A 22256-nucleotide genomic window follows, 5' to 3' on the forward strand; every position below is an offset into this window, starting at 1 on the left:
TCTGGCCGGCAGGCCGAATCGACGACGCATGTATACAAGACCACAACTGAAGAATGCAGAGGAAAATGGCCGTAAAAGGACGTTGCGGTCACTCGCATTGCAGCTGTTCGCACCCGCCATGCTATGCCAGCGGGTACAAAACGGTTGACCGCGACGTCAAGGCACTCGTTCGCCCAAAGTGTTTGACGCCTCCTACGAAGGGCAGCTGCTGCCTAATTCATTATATCAGAATACAGTGAAAATTTTCTACAGCATTTACTGCAAAGCCACATAGCTGTTAAACATTGTCAATGCGTGTAATTGAATTTCCCATTACCCCGATTCTCTGCAGCATAGCAATCATGACAGAAGATGAACATAGTAAATGCAGGCCAATTTATGCATTACACGTTTAATATAAGTGGTTAGCTTCAAATTCCACGAGTCTTCAAATATATATATATATATATATATATATATATATATATATATATATATATATATATATATATATATATATATATATATATATATATATATATATATATATATATATATATCTTTTGCCAGCTGCATCCACCCTTTGCCTGCAAACTTCTTAATCTCATCCGCCCACCTAACCTTCTGCCGCCCCCTGCTACGCTTACTTTCTCTTGGAACCCACTCCGTTACCCTATATATATATAGGGTAACGGAGTGGGTATATATATATATATATATATATATAATCAATATTGCAACTTGAAAGGCAGGAAAATGTGCTTTGCATAAAGAGGTCAATGGGTGACTGGAAAGCTTGAAACAGCTGATGCGGATGAAGCAAAGATAAAAATTTCTGCATAGAAAGCATTGCGCTCCAACAATCAATACTTTAGTACATTCTGTGTTTTTCGAAATTGCTTTCCATACTGATTTGGTAGATTTAGTACAACCACGTCGAAAATCAACATTCAAATTTGGATCACACCTTAAATGTGCACATATGATGGAGCCAAAATATCTAAATTTTTATTACAATCATATATAAAATACAGCTGGAAAGGCCTCAGTCTTCATGGCTTCCACTACTTCCATTTTCTTTTGCCTCAGGTCTGTAACCAAGTAGCCTTTCCATCTGTCCTTCCATGCCATACTTCCTGCAAAATGAGTGAGATTTGTGTACTAAATGCCAGGCAGTAAAATCACACACTGCGCTGCGAGCGATGTGCTCCGGTGCATGCACATGGAGCCCAACTGAAACACACTGCCTTCAGAAATAAACCAAGACTGCAAGCAAAGCACAGAGATTAAAGGAACACTGAGGACAATTCTACCAAATTGTTGTTCTCAGTAAAAACTGATTCTCTGGTTCTTTCTAACCAGCTGACGTTTGTCCTGCACCAAAAGACGCATCTATGAGTGAGAGAATTGCACTTAAAAATCGCTTCACCACACAATTCAAACTCGTGACATATCATTATAAAAGACGGAGAGAAAAACTTTATTGTTGGAGAGGAAATCGTGCAGGCTGCCACTGTTTTGAGGTGAATGGTGATAAGGTACAGCCTCTAGGATATCCGTGCCAAAATATCGGCATCGGCGCGTGCATTTTATTTGTGAATATGGCCGGCGATGGAGATAGCTATATTCTATTTGTATTTTTTGGCTTACAAAAGCTTTGTTTTTGGTGAGAGCGGTCTCTGTGTGATTAGAATGCAGTACCCTATTGACACAGGCCAACTTTTGTTTATGCCACGAGTGTTCCTTTAATGGGGTAGACACCAAATTTTAGTTGCGTTTTCTCTCTTTAGAATGATCTGCACCACATTAGAAAACATAGATGGCCACGTGGATTGCGCTAATGAGTGGTAAATAATTTATAATTGAATTTTTTTCTCTCATGATGTTTTGGCTTCAACAGTCAAACGGCGACTGTGCGGCTGTGCCGTACAAGATGCGTTCAGGTCATGTGAGACATACAAAAACTGCAATATGATTGCTGCTTTGTTTTAATTCATATCGACTATTATGCAAGCCTGCTCAAGATTTAGAATGACAAAAAGTTAAAAAGCAGTAACTACATCGCAGTTTTTGCATGCCTCATGTAACCTGAATGCGTCTTGTATGTCAAAGCCGCCATTCAGCTTTTTACACCGAAACGAAAACTAAACGACAAAAAATTCGATTATAATTTATCCACCTGCCACAGGTGAATTCCATGTCAAGGCTTATATATACTACTGTCTAGCGCATCGCTTCTACGCAAAAAAATGTGCATCCAAAAATTTGCTGTCTCTACTCCTTAAGGCTGCTATTAAGGATATCATAAAATTTTCAACCCGTCTTTCAGATTAATATAAGAGAAAATTGTTTCATGATCAAAGAATGCATGTGATGGAAAAAAAGGCCGTTATTTTCACCTTTTAACTAGCGACATGAGGAAACGCAGCAGTGGCTTCTTACAAAAGGGATTACAAGTCCTCTCACGGTTATTGCAAAACAATAATTTTAAATCAAGAAAACCTCATTCATTTTCTTTGGAGTCCTATGCTCGGCTCCGAAGTTCTACTTCAAATGAACACATCTATCAGCCAAAAAACTAGTCTTGTTAGTCATTTTATAAAGTTAAAGGTACAACACAATGCTTTCAAGGCATTTCATTGAATACTCACTTGAAATCACTTTTAGACTGATGGTACTGTGCCCAGTTCTGTCTATTTTTCTCTTGCATTCTACTCTTCATCTCATTGGAGCTCCCATACCTGCAGGCAGAAGAAAAATTTTTGAATTAGAAAATTTTCTTTAGTGTTCAGTAGTTAGAAATAGGTGTACACAACAAAGGAAACCTAATATGTTCATCTGACCATATACAGGCCCAGTGAAAGAAGGCTGAAAAATATGACTGGAACACTAAACTCGTAGTAAACATGCAGCTTGATTCTACATTGGCATATTCCCCCATATTGCACTAGCACATCCAATTAGCAGAGGATAGACATGGGCCAGCAATTTAGATCTTTTCATTCTAGGAATCAAAGCATTGGCACAAATATGATACGGTGCACAAAATATGTACTCTACTACAATTTGACAAGCAGGCTTGTAAAACCTTTCTAACCCTTGCTGACTATTTCGTGTTGCTGCAAGCGGTGAGTTAAATTAAGAATGGAGGACAGCATGCACATGCACATTTCCTTTTCATGCACATTTCCTTTTTCCTGAACATCAGAAAACTCGGTCGGACCACATCTTTAAATGGGCCCTGGAACACTCATCATAACCCTCTCCTGTATGTTTGTTTCAATGCTGCACCATCATTTGCTACTTCTGTTGTATCAGAATGGTCTTTATTATATAAGATAAAATAACATTTCACCATTAACTGCTTCTCTTGTACTACAGAAGAGTGCTTTCTTAATTGCATGGCCAAAGAAAGAACAAAATAAAGAAACAGCACAATGGTATATCAATGGCCAAGCATGAGGAATGTTACATGTATGTTGTCAATGCCATGATAAGCCCCAGAAAAAAAAAAAAGGAATGGTTTTAGCCATCACAAAAGGCGCCCTCTTTATACTGACAGCCTTTCTGCATGATGAAAATATGTGCTCTTCCACGGTAATAAGTGCACTCACCTGAATGCAGCGTAGTGGAGGCAAGCACCCGAGAATATCAGGATGAGGCACCCCAAGACAACATACATCTTGGAACGCTGGTGATACATCCGCTGCTTCTTGAACTCCTCAGCAAAGTCCTCGTACCTCGGTGTCTTGTAGTGCTCCGACTCTTTTCCTTGTCTGTGCATGAATGGATCTTCATAACTGGAAGCGAATGCAAAGGAATGGGTTTATTAGAATTTTGGAGTGATGTGTTTGGAGCCTGTAATTAGCTATACCTATTTTGGCCAGTTGGTACAGTCATACTGAAAATGTTAGTGCCAATAATGTAAACATTTTCTTTCTGCAGCACTAATTTGAACTAGGTCAGCAGATCTGAACAACTCAGACAAAGATAGGAACACTGTTCCTGTTTGCAGGTTGGCCATAACACAAGAGCATTGTAACAACTTCTGCCTTAACAGCCCCAGACAGCTGCACATGACAACAAAAACTGGAATGATTTACAGGTAAGACAAGTTTCTGACTCCTCTTGGTGAACTACCGTCATAGTGCTGTTACTGTAGACATTTGCCACCATGTTCCTGCGTACTTCATCAATTCCCTGATTACTGCAAATTTATTGGCCAAGTTTGGAGAGTCCTCAAGCAACTGACAGATTGGCCTTCAGATCCTTGGAGGGAGATTAGAAACAGTACTGCTCATCACAAAGGCAGGTTGCATTGAGCTTTTCCAGATCCGACAGCACCAGAAAATGCTGAACAAATGAAAGAGCAGCTGCTAAAGCTTTCAGATGGTGCTCTTAACTGCATGCTCCTTGTCATTTTGCGCATGAGAAAGTGCCACAGAACAAAAATTATTTTTCATTTTCTCACACAACTGTGCTAATAGTTCAATGCGAGAAGTTGAAGCTACCTACACCGCTCAAAGGTGCACAAATACAGAATGCATATAATGAGCCCAAAATCAATTGCTTTCATACATATGATTCCAGAAAGCAAAGTGAGCTCTCTTCCTGCAAGATACATGCTCTCCAAATGATTTATGCAACACCTAGGCTCTTGTCAGTGGCATCAGCAATTACAGATAAGCTGAATGCATTGCACAAAACTGATGACGCATTGTCTGCTTGCAGCCCGACATTGAAGAAGAACTGAGCCAGGAACGGTTGTCTTTGTGTCTATGTACTCTCTGTAAACTGGAGACTGGTGAAGTGAAAATATGTTACCTCTTCTCTAGGACTTGAATCAGCAAGGTTATACATCCACTACCTTGTGTGAATGGCTGGCTGATGGCCGTGTGAACGATGGTAGGATGCAATGACAAGTTTTCAATGCAATGAATGTTTCTGGCCACTTAAATTTTGTTTCGCTGGGTGAGACAACGGTTTCAGACCAATTTTTTTTTCTGTGTTCTGTTGCATCGTGCTGCCTTCCCAGGAATGCGTGTATAAAAAGCCCACATTTAGAGAACAATCTTTTTTTGACGTGCAGCGCTCATTTGTAGCTCTTCCTCTCTGCACCAGTTAGTCAGGTCGTGGTTCCGAGGCCGGAACACTGCTGGTGAGGAAACTACATTCACCGAATGCTTTTGCATAAGCAGATGCAGGTCGTAGTAGTAGCAGTTGGGGAGTTAATGGCAAAATATAGATCAAGTTTCAAGTTTGTTTGTAGTCGTGTGTTGTTTTGAGGTCTCATGCACACATGGAGCTAAAGCTATCATGCACCAAATACCTAGCTAGAAAAGTCAGTTGTGCAAACTGACTACTAGTTTCTAAAATGGTAGTTTTTTTATGAAATTTCCTTCCTTTAAGAACCTAACACCTTATAAGTCTACTACTGCATTTTCTCTTGAGAGCTAGTAGGGGTGAGAAGGGATGTGTTTGATTTAAAGTAATATGAAATGTTTTTTCTTAGATTCACAAGCTTTCTGCATGAAAATAAATTGATTTACTGTGACCACTTCACTGCATTGTTCACAAGGGGGCTTTCCTTCTTTCATAAGTACGGAGTTAAGTGTAAGGTGAATGTCTAATGTGAAGGTGGCATTACATAACTTCAATAAAATGTTCTTGGTGCTGACACAACCTTTATTTGCCCACAACTGGCTTTACAAGGTGCAGTTTGTTGTTTCTATATCTTTATTTATTCAATACCTAGATTTCACCTTGAGGGCATTATCATAGGGGGGGGGGGGGGTATTACAAAAAAGAGCGCCAAGTGAAGAAAACGATGGTACAAAAAATGTCAAGCAATCAGAGAGAAAAAAAGATGGAAATAATAATAATGCATGATAGAAAAGCAAGGCCGAGGCAACCAGTATCCAGTTTCATGCAATCTTTGCACAAAATAGTTAATTTCTCTAGTTTACCTTAGTGAGTTTGTGGAGTACACCAATTGGTTCTTTTGTTAATGCTTATGCTAATATGGCACAGGACACAGCACAGTCTTATTGTTTGACTGTGTGGCATGGCTACTGCTTTACTGGGTTTGATGTTTCTTATTACTGCCTCTACTGCCCTTCTGTGCAGTGCATGCTTTAAGTGCACCTTGGTGAGTTACTTAATGTCCACTTGTAATATTTTCCTACACAGACAGTGCAGCATTCAACAAAATGAAATGGTGTCCTCTGAGATAATTATATTGTTCTCTCTCTCTCTCTTTTGTACAACTGCATTTCTGACACAAAGGGCTATTTTTGAGCCACCTGCGTAAAATGGGGCGTATTTTTTCTTCCAGTCAAAGGAAAGCAAAACGGTCAGGCATTTGTAAGTAGAAAAGCTGTTTTACTTGCAAATGCGTAATTTCTTAAGCATAAGAAGATAGGAAATGTAGAAACATTTACCGTGCTGCAGACGGCCTCCACACGACTCCTTGGGCAGTATGATAGCCTGGGTGCTGAAGAGTGTCATCATAGTGCTTACGATCAAGGGGCCTGCTTAAAACTGTATAGGCGTGGTTAAGTTCAGTGAACTTGCTGTGGTCCCTTGATGATGGAGTAGCACCTTTTACGTCTGGGTGGAGCTTTGAAGAAAAAAAAGGCAAAAAACATAGATGCTTGTTCGTATCTTTCGGTGAATCTTGGAGAGGAATTCGTGTGACAGGTTAGAACGTTCAAACAACTGGCATACTCAGCCGCTTCTTGAACCATGAGCAAATTTTCATGCATTTCTGCCCCTGGTAATTTAAATCCCACGACCCCGGTTGAATGATCCGTGGCGCAACTATAGACTACAGCATCTGCTGAAACCAAGTAGCAGAATGTCAGCCACAGTGCCATTTAAAAAGAAGTGATTTTGCGATTTGGTAAAATGTCAAGGTTACAGTGTCAAGGTTGCATTGCAACGCTTAGTGTGAGCACCCAAGACATGTCTCGACACGCGACCTGCATGTGTAAACAATGCATCACGTTTTCGTACCTGTTTGCATAGCTCGACGTAGGCATCTCTGATTTCCTTTTGTGTGCAGTCTTTTTTTACTCCCAACACTTCATAATAGGTCTTGCTCAACTGCCTAAGCAAAAAACAAGAGATTGTCAATAGTTTCAACACGAGGCGTCACGGTGCCACGCCGAATTCTTCGGCAAACTCTCTTGGAACATCAGCTCACCTCACTAGACGACATGTAATCCCATGCCTGCTTCTTGCACTAAAGTTCAGCTTGCCAACGAGTAACAACATCAGGAGCCGAAAACATGTCGCTGCAGAGACCACATTGATGACCCCAGAATGAGAAACCACTCAGCAGCCAGCTTCTAGCAGCCGCAAAGTCGTGTGGTTTCGTACTATTTATCCATTACCCTTTGCGACCGGGCTGCAAAATATTTCTGGTCGGAGATAACAGATGGCTCTACCGGCCCAGAAGTGGTTCGACGGTTGTGACATGGTGCTTTCTAGGCAACCGAGATGGCGCTACTAGCTTTTTCAGATGTTTTGGATTAGCGGCGGCGGGGAGCGCGCCCATCGAGTAACCCTATTTTAACTCTATGCCTATTTTAGACTGAGGCTTATTTTAATGCTCTCTAGGGACCAGTAGTTGCCCAGTGATTTTAAGTCGCCCTATTGTTGCAGTTTAGTATACTTTTCATTAACAGCGTGGTTTTAAAAGTAGCCTATAGGTCTCGACGGGTGCCGAAGCAATAATGTGAGTTACAGGCGTTCATGAAATGATGACAGGCAGTAATTCGTTGGCCGTCATGTCTGTTGCACATCGCAAAACGCCGGAAGGAGGGGGGGGGGGGGGGGGGAGGGGGGATAGGCAAGGGCGGAAGGGAGGCGGTGGCGCAACACCCTCTAAATAGGGTGTTGGGTGGCGGAGGCGTCCGAATGATTTGAGCAAGACAGGCGCTTTCGCGGCAGCATATGCAGAATTACGTTCTACTGCCGGTCGTCATAAATTCATACTTGATCGAAAGCGCGTCATTGTTTTCTCAACAGGCTAGATGCGAAACGGATGCACAGCAGGAAATTTCTGCATTGCGCTTCACAAACTGGGCATGGATAAAATGTAATATCTACATCAGCCGCTTCCCATATATTGTCAGTGTTTCTAAAAATTCCTCGCAGAGGGTCAAATTTTTAAAGCCAAAATGCTCAATGAAACCCCTTTTCAGAATTTGTTCGCTAGAATTAATCATTAAATGAGGTGCGAACCGTATATGTTGACCACGGAATTTCTCAAATGGATTTTTCGACTGCCGTTCATGCACAACAGAGGGGTAAAACCACCCCCACGTTAAAAGTCAAGAATGCAGCTCTTTTTCCCGCGATACATATATAATGGAGGGCCATGATGCAGCATTCGTGTTACGCTTGGGCTTGAGCTAGGTTTAAGTTAGAAACGTTGGTGTAAAAGTGGTGCGCTTCTTACGCAGCTCAGAGTATTTTGCAAGGCTCCATGCAGTGACGTTAGCCATAAACTTACGTATGGGCATAGCTGTCCAGGCTGACAGCGTTACGGGTGTGCGTGTGCATAGCGTACTGTACGAGTAAATAGGGAAATAACTATTACGATTAAAAAATCACTACTATTCGCCTCACTTCACGTAAGGTGGCCTAGTCGTTTGAGCATCCGCCTCGCATGCGGGAGGTTCGGGGTTCGATCCCCAGTGCCGCCGGGTAGAGTCACTAACCGCCGGGCACCCACCTGTGATACAATGGGTACAAGTTTTCCGCTGCCTGGTGCTCGGCTTCTTTAGGGTGAAATGATTGGAAAATGGGTTTCTGACACAACCTTGAGTATACGAAAAAAACCTTGTGCCATGGCGCTCTTTGGCCAAAGATGCCCTTGCGCCATAAAAATCCATCATCATGTACGGCGCACTTAGGGTGCGAGAAAACTGAGCTGCAATACATAATGATAAAGCCAGCATCGAATGTTGAGCCATTTTGGTACAGGTAGACCTACCATGAAAGGAAACACGAAATCTGCATTTAGCCAATGATTATCCCATAAGCCCTGAGCGAAAACCACTATTTTCCCTAATCCCCAAGAAAAGTTTTGGACTCCACTAAGATTTAATGGAAATCGTACTGGTTTGTAAACCGACTTCCCGCTTTCATATTAAAGGATGGACAGGTACCTTAATTCGGTAGGAAATTTGGGGACCGTCAGTTTGCGAACTAGGACCCTGCTTGTACTGGCATATCGATTCGGAATTCTTGCGTGTGGGTATGCTTTGGAAGGCCACTGTAGTGACCGCCAGTGCACTTTGCATATACCGCTCCCAAAGTTCACTGTGGCTTGAGCAATACAGTGATGCGATTAAAGTTATGTGCATTCATTTTCGCTGCACTGACATTCCATACAAGCTCAACCGGGTTTCGTCATGCCTTGACTGACGAATTCAGTGCTAATCTCAGCACGGGTACGTGTAATAATAATTGGTTTTTGGGGAAAAGAAATGGCGCAGTATCTGTCTCACATATCGGCGGACACCTGAACCGCGCCGTAAAGGACGGGATAAAGGAGGGAATGAAAGAAAGGAAAAATGAGGTGCCGTAGTGGAGGGCTCGGGAATAATTTCGACCACCTAGGGATCTTTAACGTGCACTGACAGCACACGGGCGCCTTAGCGTTTTTCCTCCATAAAAACGCAGCCGCCGCGGTCGGGTTCGAACCCGGGTGCTCCGGTTCAGTACGTGTGCAAATCGTATTTTAAAACCGAAACGAACAAGATTAGTGTTGCTAAAAAAAAACTCACAGGACGGTTACTACTGTGTAACGCGACATTCGGCGATAGCTGTTTAGTAGGCGTTTAGTTTTGGGGACATTTTGAGGTAGTAGTAGTAGAAAACATTTATTCCAAAAAGGTAGGATAGAGAGGCGAAAATACAGATTTTGGGTGGGGTCCTGAAATGTCCACCGCATTGCTCTTGCTTGGGATATCAGCTTTCGCTGCGTCGCCAAGTCAGAGCTGAGCAGGGCAGACTCCCACTGTTCCTCGGAGAGATGTTTGTCCAGTTCGGGGGGCTTGGGACCGGAGCAGCCCCATGTTACATGGTATGTTGTTGGAATTCCGCCACACCAGGGGCAGATGCTGTCATATCTGTCGGGGAAGATGATGTGGTACTTGTGTAGGTTAGGAAACGTGTTCGTCTGTAGTTTTCGCCATTCCCTCGCCTCTGCCGCCGTTAGCTTACGGTGTGGTGGGGGATAGACTTGTCTTTGTGTTCGGAGAAGGAGGAGGCGCTCGCCGTACGTAGAGGGGAGAGGGGTGAGGTCGGGGAGGTTAGTCGCTCGGTTAGTATATCCTCGAGCTAGACTGTCCGCGGCCCCGTTTCCCTCGAGCCCCTCGTGCCCAGGGGTCCAAATGATTTGGTGCTTGCATGCGGAATTTTGAACTTGGGGGGTAGTCAGAATGGGAGCGACGGAGTGTGGAAGTCTGCCAGAGAGGAAGAGGCGACACGCGGACTGGGAGTCGGTAATAATTTTTAACTCATATCCCGTAGCATCGCCGTGCTGGATTGCGAGGGCAATTGCAGCAGTTTCTGCTACTGTGGGAGAGCAGTTTCGTAGGGAGGCGCTGGCGATTTCATTTTGAGGTAGAAAAGATAGAGCGACATCCACCCGGATGTGGATGTCATTAACGCACCCACCGGTTACGCCGACGGCGACGCGCAAGCCAGGGACAGCGCCTAACAGATGTCGCTGTAAAACAGAATCGAATGCGAATCAAATAGGAATCGATAGAGCCGAATTCAATAGGAATTGAATATTTTTACGGTTATTCCCTGCTTGTGAGAATGTCCATGCAAAACGAGTATTAATAGGAAATAGCGAAGTTGGAGTTGGCGCAACGCCATGGGCTGTAGCGCATAGCTTATGGAGTTATTGAGCAGACAAGTATAGGGAAATGCGTGGCTGGTAATCACATACATATCAGAGAAACCAGCAGACTATGAAACCAAGAAAAGCAAAGGGTAATGTTTCTGTTATTATTTAAAAAAACAAAAATTGTGGAGTTGAAATTTAATGGCTGAAAATAAATAAATCTACTTTCTAATCAATTTTCTTTCAGCCATTAAAATTACGCTAGTAATTTCCCACTAACTCCGCAGTTTAATAAAAAATTATAGAAACATTGCCTTATACTTTTCTTGGTTTCAGTGACTGTTCGCTTCTTTCATATCCAGGGAGTTACAGCTATAGATGTCGGAAGACACAACCAACGCAAAGCTGATCTACACTAAGGGGGGGGGGGGGGGGGGGGGGTTGCCAGCACGAAGTCGTACATTAATTATATGGCCATCATGCTACTTTTTGGTACTAATTACAGTGAATAATTTAGCGTCACGTCTCACTACACTCTAAACACGAGTACGCCTATATGGGTGTAAAAAGGGAGTAAGCTGTCTTCTAAGCGACTCCCTTTTATAAAAGGGAGTGCGCTAGGGAACAGCTTACTCCCTTTATTTAACTCATTTCTGTTTAGAGTGTAGACGAAAGGGGCGAGAACTACGTATGAGCCATGGCCTCCGAGATCGGGCATTAAAGCAGGATTTATCGAACCTGTCTGAGCCCTGCCGGGTCGCCCAAACTTGGAAGCCACGCATGAGCGTTACGAACGCTGCTACTCGATTAGACCGCGTTGTAGTGCTGACCCCCCCCCCCCCCCCCCCTATCCCGCGCAAACGGATTGAGGCAGCAAGCAGCGATGCTTTGGACTGGGCGGCCCTGTTTCTGCAACAGTCGTGTGTTGTGAAATGTCCGTGCACGTTAAAGATCCCCAGGTGGTGGAAATTATTCCGGAGCCCTCCACTACGGCACCCCTTTCTTCTTTCCCTCCCACCTTTATCCCTTCCCTTACGTCGCGGTTCAGGTGTCCTCCGAGATGTGAGACAGATACTGCGCCATTTCCTTTCCTCAAAAACCAAATTTTTAACTTTTTCCGCAGAAAACCTACAATGTGCCCTATTCGAACTTCATGCCAACAATGTTGATGATGATGATGGCGATGTCCTCAGGCTGAATGACAATGTGTCGGAAGGTGAAGCACGTCTTTCTCTACACCACCGGGGCTCCAGTACACTTTGAACTTGATCGCAACTTCTGACGCGTTCTCTGCAGAACATCACGAAGTTTTCACACTTCGCCTAAAGTATGTCTTGCGAACATGTCGTGGTCTGTGGAATAAACGAGCCCACTCTACCGCCGCTTCAGAAACAATTATTAAATAGTTAGAAGGTCATTTCTGAGACCTGTTAAACTCCTTTTTCGACTCTCTGGTGTGAATCCTTAACATAAGTGCTGCCGGAAAAGACTTGGACGGCCTTTGCAGGGGTCTACAGGTACCACCTTTCCAGCGCCCACAGTATCTGCAGTTCGTGAAGGAATGTTGCGAGGTGAATGTAGTTTTAATGGCACGTGCTGGGGTGTTTTAATGACAATGAAAGCAAAGCCCAGAAATTTTTATTTCGTTAAACAAACCTAAATATATCTCGATCTTAGATTTTTACTAGAAATTTACCTGCACGAGCCAGGCTTGAACATGGTCTAAGGTTAGTATACAAGCTAGCAAACCACGCCTTCTAACTATATTTCCCTGAGGTTCGGCTGACCGCCAACCATAATTCGTTGTTAACTGACTACTTTAGGACTAAAGAATCGGCTCGTCCGGCGTTCCAATTAACATTTCGTGCGGTTATAAACTACCATGAGTTCAATCAAGTGTAGGAAGCGAACAAACATTTCTTTCATCAAGTACGCAGGTATGATGAAGCCCTTAGTTTCGGAGGCTGGCATTGTCCAAAGGGATGAGAACATGTTTATGGGTTACCTGCTCCCCACAGTCACTGTACTTCAGGTCCTCATCGAACATTCGCGCATGGAGAGTCTTCGTTTCGGCACAACCCTTGCCGACGCGCTTCCGATCGGCATCCAGCAACAGTAAGACACTGCACAGAACACGACGCGTGCTTGCGCAAAGTGTTGCGTTTTCTGGAATAGCTAGAATTTTTTCCTTCAGTAGTTTACATTCCTGCCAGAAAAAAAAAAACCTCATAAAAGATTGTGTACTTGATTCCACATACGCAATATTTTCATTAATTGAACCACATAAAAACAGACCTTTTTTTTTCCTTCTTCATGCAAAGCTACAGGCTTGGCCACCTCTTTGAGGCACGCGAACTTCTGCTTGCATCCGTTGAAATAATAATTGGTTTTGAGGGAAAGGAAATGGCGCAGTATCTGTCTCATATATCGGTGGACACCTGAACCGCGCCGTAAGGGAAGGGATAAAGGAGGGAGTGAAAGAAGAAAGGAAGAAGAGGTGCCGTAGTGGAGGGCTCCGGAATAATTTCGACCACCTGGGGATCTTTAACGTGCACTGACATCGCACAGCACACGGGCGCCTTAGCGTTTTTCCTCCATAAAAACGCAGCCGCCGCGGTCGGGTTCGAACCCGGGAACTCCGGATCAGTAGTCGAGCGCCCTAACCACTGAGCCACCGCGGCGGTTGCAACTCTTCGATTTCAGGCCAGGTTGTGACTATACAGTGACGGTTAACGCCGGGAGCTTCGCCAGCTTTTGACCGAAGAGTTGACCCGCACTTGCTATGGTTCCATAGCAGAAACCGCGTCTGATGTTCGCAAGAGAACACCTACAGACGATTTTTTCAGCTCTTCAACGGCCTTACCTGCAGGCAGCGCCTTTTCACAGCGCCAACAACGAAACGCGGAGCTTCATAGAGGACGTTGAAACTGGCATCGAAGCATTACGTAACTGCGAGCTGGTGCGCAATGTGTTCGTACGGTATGTATATAGACCGCCCTATCATCCAGCGCTTACATCGAGAGAGTGTTCAGTGTAGCGGCCGATGTCTTAATGAGGAAACGTTGCACGATCAGCGACGGAAGCTTAGAAAACTAACATGTAAAGAAATATCAAGCGAGCCGCGCTTGTTTATTGTAGTATGAGTGGGTTTGTGTTCGGCAGTAAAGTTCATACTGATCCGGAGTTCCCGGGTTCGAACCCGCACCGCGGCGGCTGCGTTTTAATGGCGGAAAAAGGCTAAGGCGCCCGTGTGCTGTGCGATGTCAGTGCACGTTAAAGATCCCCAGGCGGTCGAAATTATTCCGGAGCCCTCCACTACGGCACCTATTCCTTTCTTCTTTCACTCCCTCCTTTATCCCTTCCCTTACGGTGCAGTTCAGGTATCCAACGATATACGGGACAGATACTGCGCCATTTCCTTTCCCACAAAACCAATTATTATTATTAATAATAATGTTTAAAAGTAAAGTAACGGAGTAGTAATCGAATAATATTCCGCAATTATTCAGTTACTTTTCTGGGGCTCCAATCGATTGCTGTAATCAATTACATTTCAGATGGAGTAATTGTAATTGTAATCGCTTACTTATTTTGTTGCAACTTGCACATCAGGACACTTTTGATTCTTTATTTGTTTTGGAAGTCTGGGTGGTCTTCATTGTTATACAAGTTAGCGGACGCATAAGTTTTGCCGCGAAAAGCAGACGCAAGGGGTGGCCAGCAAAGATGTGGCATATGCGCGCAAGTCGTACATGATCGGTGGATCTCAGTATTAAAAAAAATTAACGGAGATGACGCCTTAAGGTTATGACGCGGCAGCGTTAACTGTTTTTTTGCTACTTTTGCTTAATTAGTTCCTCTTTCTAGCTACACATAATCATTAGCATACACCAGTAGGCCTACTAGGCCATGTGATAGACCAAAAAACCCACAAGGTCTTCTTTAACCAAGTGTGACGAGCTTGCTTCAATGGCAAAGGGGGCGAGCGTGTGGCTCGCAACACAAGGGTCATGGGCTCATGTCCCCTCTAATTGCCCCAATAAGTGATTTGTTTTTCATTCTTATATGCTACAACGACACTTCAATCATGCTACGATCTCACTGTCACAATTTAACTCCAACTTAATCGTTTAAATTTCTCAACTGAACGTGTGACGTCAGAACCCTCACGACCAATCTTGAATTGGTGTGACACAACGCGCAAGGGCTTCTTCTCCGAGCGTCCGCTCTGACACCGTCTCGTTAAAACTCCTTTTGCTCGTCGGCAGATTGTTCGTCATGATCCGCGATCACGGACTGCGTATGCGATAAAATAGAAAAACAAGAAAAGGCAATCGACTTTTTTGTCGTTACTCATCTTTGAAGCAATGCAGCTGTCGTCTGCGTGCCTGTTCTCTCTCCTCAAAAAAAGAAAAAAGAAAAAGAACACCGGGCGTGATAGGCGCTGTCCACCGAAGGATTTGGCTTCCAGCCAAACGTGCCTACCGGTGTTAGCAGCGCGTTAAAAAACGCCTTCCCCTACATTCCTTCCACCTCCTCGCTTTTTTTCGCGCCCACAAACTCTGTTCTGTACTTTATCCTTTCGCGCATCCTCATACGTGTCGGTGCGCTAACGCAGGCTCTCTCTATTCTCTAAATAGAGAGAGACAGTTGCACGCGCTGCACAGAACTATTTCCAACAAGAATAGAATCACAGGAGAGAGAGGAGAGGGCTGCGAATGAGGGAGGAAAATGGGGTTCACTCGAGAAGCAGGGGTCCCCCCCCCCCCCCCCCCCTCTTGTCCCCTCCTTACATGAGCGCGCGCAGCTGGGAGTACACGATAAGCTCCAGCGACGGGAACGCGCCGCCAGAGCGCGCGCATACACAAACACACGCACCGCCTTGGCCGGTGGGGAAAGGTCGCTCAAATGCGCGCGCCGTGGTCGTGGTTGCGTTGTGCCCCCCGGCGTACGGTGGATCCGCATCTCCTGGCTGACGAGACCGTTGGTGGTCGTCCTTATGCTTATCACTCATTTTGTCGTCTTGGGAATGAGTAATTAGCGTAGTAGTCTCGAGACGAACGTTTTATCGGCTAGCTCTGGCTAATTGCTGGCTCTGTTTGCGGCATTCTATAGTCGGGTACAACTTAAGTCTGCAATGAAGCCCAGCCCACATTCAGGACCGCCGCGCAGAATTCCTCCACGACAAGAAATTTGTCCGTTTTTAAAGCCTTTTTTGTTACTTAAACAAGTAGCTAATCACAAGAAACAAAAATATAAACTCTAGAATTTTGATACCTGAGTTGTTTACTAGAGTCGGTCATTAAAAAGTTGATTTCGTTTACTGTTGTGACTGGCCAGCGGAGTAACACAGGACAACGCGGATCGTGGCCCATGCAGTGTTAATAATAATAATAATAATAATAATAATAATAATAATAATAATAATAATAATAATAATAATAATAATAATAATAATAATAATAATAATAATAATAATAATAGGTTTTGGGGAAAAGGAAACGGCACAGTATCTGTCTCGTATATCGTTGGACACCTGAACCGCGCCGTAAGGGAAGGGATAAACGAGGTAGTAAAAGAAGAAAGGAAGAAAGAGGTGCCGTAGTGGAGGGCTCCGGAAAAATTTCGACCACCTGGGGATCTTTGGCGTGCGCTGACATCGCACAGCACACGGGCGCCTTAGCGTTTTTCCTCCATAAAAACGCAGCCGCCGCGGTCGGGTTCGAGCCCGGGAACTCCGGATCAGTAGCCCAGCGCCCTAGCCACTGAGCCACAGCGGCGGGGTAACAACTGCAGTTTAGGTTCATGTAAGTCCCTTCGCTTTCGGGTACAATCTGGATTTACTAAATTCTTGCCCCCCCCCCCCCCCCGCCTTCTCGAATAGATGTTTTAAATATTGGGTTAAACCCGATATTTACCCAGAAATGAGCATTCCAGAGAACTAATTAGCTTTCCAGTGCATAGGGCTGAAGGCACCGCATAATTTTTTAGAGATATCTTGTGCTTATTCCAGATCGATATATTTAGTTAACTAATGATTCCAATCCTCTTTTAACGCTTGTTTGTCATGACACGGCTTAACTTGAGAATGATAACTTGAACTTGAGAACTTGAGTTTGGAAAGGTGGTTTTAGATTAAGGGGACAAAGCACGGGCAATGACCAGATGTACTGATGGCATCACTAAGCGCTACTCACGTTTAAAAGGGTGGCAATGGAATTGATGTTTTCGTAATGTAGTGAGGCAGGCAAGTCTTTTATATGGACGTGGTAGGGCTTCATGCGTAGGACATGACAATGCACTCGACGAAATAATAGCGATAAATAAGTTTTTCAGCAAAAAATACAGCATTTTATGTCCCATAAAATCGTTTATGTAAACTGTCTTTCGCTTCTTAAATGACCCGAAAAACCTACAAATATGAAACTTGGTGCTGAATTAACAAGATTTTGTGCCTGAACTTTAGCTGAAAGAACACCCCGATTTTACCCCCCCCTCTCTCTCTCTCTCTCTTCCCTCATACTTCAGAAAAAAAAAACAATGAAACCTGGAAACGAAGGGCTCATAAGTATTTTCTGTAGGTCATTATATTCATTGTCAGCCATGTTAGTTCACTTCGGGCCATGGGCATCTCTCATATCCCTCCAGCTAACCTTGTCCTGGTGCCAGCTGCGTCTCCCTTATCCCCGCTATAGCTTCCCAGTCTTGCCCTTTCATGTGACACTCTGTCGCCTCCTGTGCAACGCTCGCCTTCTCTTGGAATTCATTCCGTCAACCTGAAGGACCGTCTGCACTCCCCGCACTGTACCTGACCTGCCCTCGTCCACTTCTTGATGGTTATGCAACTAGGTCAGAGAAAAAGTAGCCTTATAAAAAATTGCAGCCATCTTCTAGAGCGTTCTACTAGAAATGTTATTTCTGACCTGCAGATATGATGTAGCGCATCGCGGCTCATTGGCATTAAGATGGCTATCCTAGAGCCCACTGAAGATGGTAGTCACCTTGGAACAGTGCATCCAGAGAGAAACCGCATGCGGTAATTTGGTTCTTGAGAAGTGAGGCTGTAGTGCCAGCTGGTAATCATGATGACTAGATTTTTATGGCGCAAGGGCATCTGCTGCCAAAGAGCGCCTTTGCACAGGGCATTTTCGTTTGCTCAAGGTGGTGTCAGAGTCCCATTCCCCAAGCATTTAACCCCGACTAAGCCGAGCATCAGGCCAGGGGAAGCTTGTACCCATTGTATCAACGGTTGGTACCTGGCGGCACTGGGGATCGAACCCCTCACCTTGCGCATGCATGCAAGGCGGATGCTCAAGCCACTATAGCCAACGCTGCGGTTAGCTGGTAATCATCCAAAAATGAAGACTCAGCATGGGGGCTACCTGTATGCTGCTTCAGCAGTTTTAGGTGCGGCACAAAAACTTCAAAAGTGGTGCTGTCACCATAGCTGACTCAACACGTTGGGAATACCCGGGCACTATGTCTACTCTGGACGTTATCGCTTCCGTGGAAGCCATGATCCGAGAACCGCCGGTCGGCTATTGAAGAGAAGGCACAAGGACTTAAAGTTAGTCATGACAAGACGTGTCAAATAATCTGGGTCGACTTGCACTAACGTAAAGTTTCCACTATGTAGGTGCCAAAACAACTCACTCCAATTGAACGTATGCCATACAAATGCGCGTGAGGAACTGTTACGGCGTTTTAAAGCTGAAGAAAATGGCTTCCTTACAGCGTGTCGCCAAAGGATACGAACGCTGAATACATTACTTCCAACCAGATACTAAACGAGCAAGCAAGAGATGGTGACACCCATCGTCGCTGTAACCAAAGTATTGAACAACACCGTCACCGGACGTATTGATACTGACCCTGTTCAGGTAGGGGCCGCCCCTACAAGAACAGAGGGACTGACGGTAGAGTTTTATATGCCCATAAGATTCACTGTGAACAGAAGTTCGTACTGTAACCTGCTCGGAGTGGAGTGTATTAAAAACCGTACTCATTCAGACTATAGCGTCTAGAGATTACCACATTTTCAGGCCCCTTGAGCCATATGGCAGCATATGTCCAGCACGGTCGACGATGCGTAAGAAGCTGTGGACGCATGACTGCAGGGCTTCCTGAAGAAGTTTTTTTCTTCTGAAATCACGGCATCGGGGAAGCGGTGGCGCACATGCACAGAACGCGCTTTATATACTGCGTTGAAAAATTATACTATACTTCTCTGCCTAACTCTGCACACTATTTTTTAAAGGTAAACAGTATATCCGGTTACTTTTTGACTATTCCTTGTATCTGGGGTTTATACCTGTATACACCCGGAGGTTGCTTGGTTTGGTTTGGTTTATGAGGGCTTAACGTCCCAAAGCGACTCAGGCTGTGAGGGACGCCGTAGTGAAGGGCTCCGGAAATTTCGACCACCTGGGGTTCTTCAACGTGCACTGACATCGAACAATACATGGGCCTCTAGAATTTCGCCTCCATCGAAATTCTACCGCCGCGGCCGGTATCGAACCCGCGTTTTTCGGGCCAGCAGCCGAAGGCCGTAACCACTGAGCCACCGCGGCGGCTTTCCCGGAGGTTGTATATGGGCTACAATACAGAATGCGTCGTGGAATGCACCATATTTTGACCGCCTGGCGTTGAAGTCACGCGGCACAAAGGCATGCCTTGCGTTTGGCCTCCATCGAAATGTTGCTGCTGCGGCCGGGATTCGAACCCGAAACTTTAGGCTCAGCAGCCGAGCGTCATAGCAATTGAGCCACCGGGGTGGGTTGAATGTGATATATGGTATGATATGGTATGGTATGTCAATAACACTTCTGTTGGGCCTAGTTGGTACATGGTGATACAGATGAACGATGTGCGCAAAACATTCGGCGAACCACGTACACGGGAGAAACACAAGGACTGGCGCAACTGTACCTGTATGGTATGGTATGGTATGGTATGGTATGGTATGGTATGGTATGGTATGTATTGTTATGAGCGTATGCCTTGTGTATAGCTCCTATGCGCTGCATATACCCGACATGTCGGTGATAAAAAAAGGAAGCGTTCTAGGGCTTAATGACGACATTTATAATTTTCCTGCGTACCGCGTCCTGCTGCGTCTGGAACAGCCGACGAGTATTTCTGCAGCGATCGGAGGGCCACGAACATATCTGTAGCGGAAGCTTTTTTTAATGCCATACTTCTCTCCGGACACCGCTTATGCGGACGACTGACACATTGGAAGAGCCTTGGCGTTATGATGCCGCGTGACGTCACATAGCGCTCGCGCGCTAATTCTAATTCCAGCTAATTCTGTAAACAGAAGTCAGCTTATTAGTGCTTTAAATGTGATAATTGTTACTTCCCCATTGTCTCACTTCTAGACGCTGCTATTGTCTCAACGAAATCAAGCACTTGAAAAAAGTGTGGTCCTCGCACTGCGGGAAGTTAGGCGCCACCTGGAAAGCCCGCTTCGCTTGCTAGCTCCCCCCCCCCCCCCCTTCACCACACCATTTTTGTCTGCGTTTTTTCTTCAATGCCCGCTCGTATTTCATTATTCCATTAATTTTTTCTTTTCCACTTCCCGTCGTCAGGGCACCGGCGACGCCTGATCAAACGTTCTGTCTTCCAGCAACACGCGCGCGCTTCGAGTTCGTGCCTGGCCGCGGATTTTGGGCATCGCCTCAGCTGCGCAGGTGCGCGCTGGCCTCTGTGAAAGGATGCTGCTGCCGCTCTCTTCCCTCTCCTCTCACCGCGGCTCAGAGCAGAGGAAGAGGCAGAAGAAAAAGGGAGCCCCCCCCCCCCCTCCCCCCCTTCACGTCGTCACCGTCACCTGCACCGCCGGGTCACGCTTGACCGATAGCTTTGTTCGGCGGCATCGCGGGGGGAACTATGGCCGCCCATACCTCCCTTTGCTGTCTCGCCTGCTCTGCGCTGGTGTCCGCGTGGTGCAGGCCGCGCAGCGCTGGCTTGAGCGCTCGAGGCATTCGGTACGAGAGGAGCTGAATGTTAAGCGTTTACAACGGAGCGCACGTGAGGTTTCTGCAAAATGAAAACGACAGTTTTGCCGAAGTTTGAGCATGGCGTATAATTTGCAACGGGTTATAGTCAAGGTGCCTTCACGTGAAATCCCGCTGGATCCGTGGCACAGCGCAATAGGGATTCAACACAATGGCAAGACGGGCGAGTTGGTGGTACATACTTAAGGGAAAATAGCGCAAAAGACGGGGACAAGTGAAGAAAACAACAGGACCAGCGCTACGAAGTTCGGTTCCTCGATCCCACATAGCTACACGTTTGTTTGCCTTGTTATCTTGTTTGATTGCGCTGTTTATATTCCTGGTTTCCTGTGAATAAACCTTCAGTTGTGAGTTAGTGCTGGTCCTGTTGTTTTCTTCACTTGTCCCCGTCTTTTGCGCTATTTTCCCTTAAACAATAAGGATTAACTTACACCGCCTGAGGTTCTTTAACGAGCACCGATATCTTGGAGCACGGGTGTTCTTGTATTCCTTTTCCATCGAACTGAACTGTCGCTGCCGGGGATCGCGTCCACGACCTTTTTCTCAGTAACCGAAAGCCGTAGCCTGCCACTGCTGGTGTAACGGTCCTTTTACGATTCGTTCTCCTGCCTATCTACCATTTGATACCGACCGCATGTGACGTCAGGGACACCTGTCCGGCATTATGTCAGTCACTGGCTTCGATACCGAAGGTGGCACCAACAGATGGCTAGAGAAAGAGAAAACAGAGAATTAGGTAGGCATAAATGTTAACCAGATGAGGAGGTGGCGCACTGTACTCCTACACTGTCTAATGGGAGCTAATACATTGCAGATATGGCTCGTTAATATGAACTATATACGGTAATGGTTACGATAGATTACAACAAAGCATTTCACTCAGACGAAACATCAGCAGTCATGCAGGCATTGCGTATCCAGCGCGTATAGAAGAGGCTTATGTAAAAGTACTAGAAAAAATATATAATCGTTGCATAGCTACCATATTACTTCACAAGGAAAGAGATCAGATGTCAATCAGGAAGGGTGTTAGGCAAGAAGACACGATCTTTCCGGTACCTTCACTGCGTGTTTACAGGAAGTGTTCGGAGAACTGCATTAGGAAGAGTTGGGGTTAAAAACTAATGGAAAATACATTGGCAATTTCTGATTGGTGATGGCATTGTCTTGCTGAGGGGATGATCGGATTACTGGAAAAACGGAAAGTTGGGTCTAAAAACTAATAAGGAGAAATATATAGCAACGTCAAACACTCACGAAAGGGATTGGTTTATACTATAGGCAGCGATGCATTGGAAGAGGTGGTAAGGAAGTACATCCACAAGGGCAAGTGGTGACCGCAGATCCGGATCACGAGAGTGATTCACAAGGGTGATTCACGCTACACTCACATG

General features: G+C 45.2%; 1 protein-coding gene across 3 annotated transcripts; it reads right to left on the reverse strand.

Annotated features, from left to right (window-relative positions):
• Positions 1–962: 962 nt before the first annotated feature.
• On the reverse strand, positions 963–7380 carry LOC144133275 (dnaJ homolog subfamily C member 4-like). 3 transcript variants are annotated; one of them, XM_077666222.1, is made up of 6 exons: positions 7184–7380; positions 6994–7087; positions 6420–6598; positions 3594–3779; positions 2631–2720; positions 963–1115 (listed from the first exon to the last, which is right to left on the reverse strand). In XM_077666222.1, the coding sequence occupies exons 1-6, from the start codon at positions 7252–7254 to the stop codon at positions 1025–1027; spliced, it is 711 nt and encodes a 236-aa protein (XP_077522348.1). In that variant the 5' UTR covers positions 7255–7380; the 3' UTR covers positions 963–1024. The 3 variants fall into 3 exon arrangements, with proteins under 3 accessions (XP_077522348.1, XP_077522349.1, XP_077522350.1); XM_077666223.1 differs by having other exon boundaries at positions 6994–7083; positions 7184–7378; XM_077666224.1 differs by lacking the exon at positions 6994–7087 and having other exon boundaries at positions 7184–7378.
• Positions 7381–22256: the final 14876 nt, after the last annotated feature.

The sequence above is a fragment of the Amblyomma americanum genome, chromosome 5 (genome assembly GCF_052857255.1).
Source record: "Amblyomma americanum isolate KBUSLIRL-KWMA chromosome 5, ASM5285725v1, whole genome shotgun sequence".
Classification (NCBI taxonomy): Eukaryota; Metazoa; Arthropoda; class Arachnida; order Ixodida; family Ixodidae; genus Amblyomma; species Amblyomma americanum.

What these genes read in the sequence shown, in the direction of transcription:
- LOC144133275 (XM_077666222.1), bottom strand. Translation starts at nt 7,254, where the DNA reads ATGTTGTTACTCGTTGGCAAGCTGAACTTTAGTGCAAGAAGCAGGCAT. An exon ending in ATTACATGTCGTCTAGTGAG is followed by an intron (nt 7,088 to 7,183) that starts GTGAGCTGATGT and finishes TTTTTTGCTTAG; the next exon opens with GCAGTTGAGCAAGACCTATT. An exon ending in TGGAGGCCGTCTGCAGCACG is followed by an intron (nt 3,780 to 6,419) that starts GTAAATGTTTCT and finishes ATTCGCTTCCAG; the next exon opens with TTATGAAGATCCATTCATGC.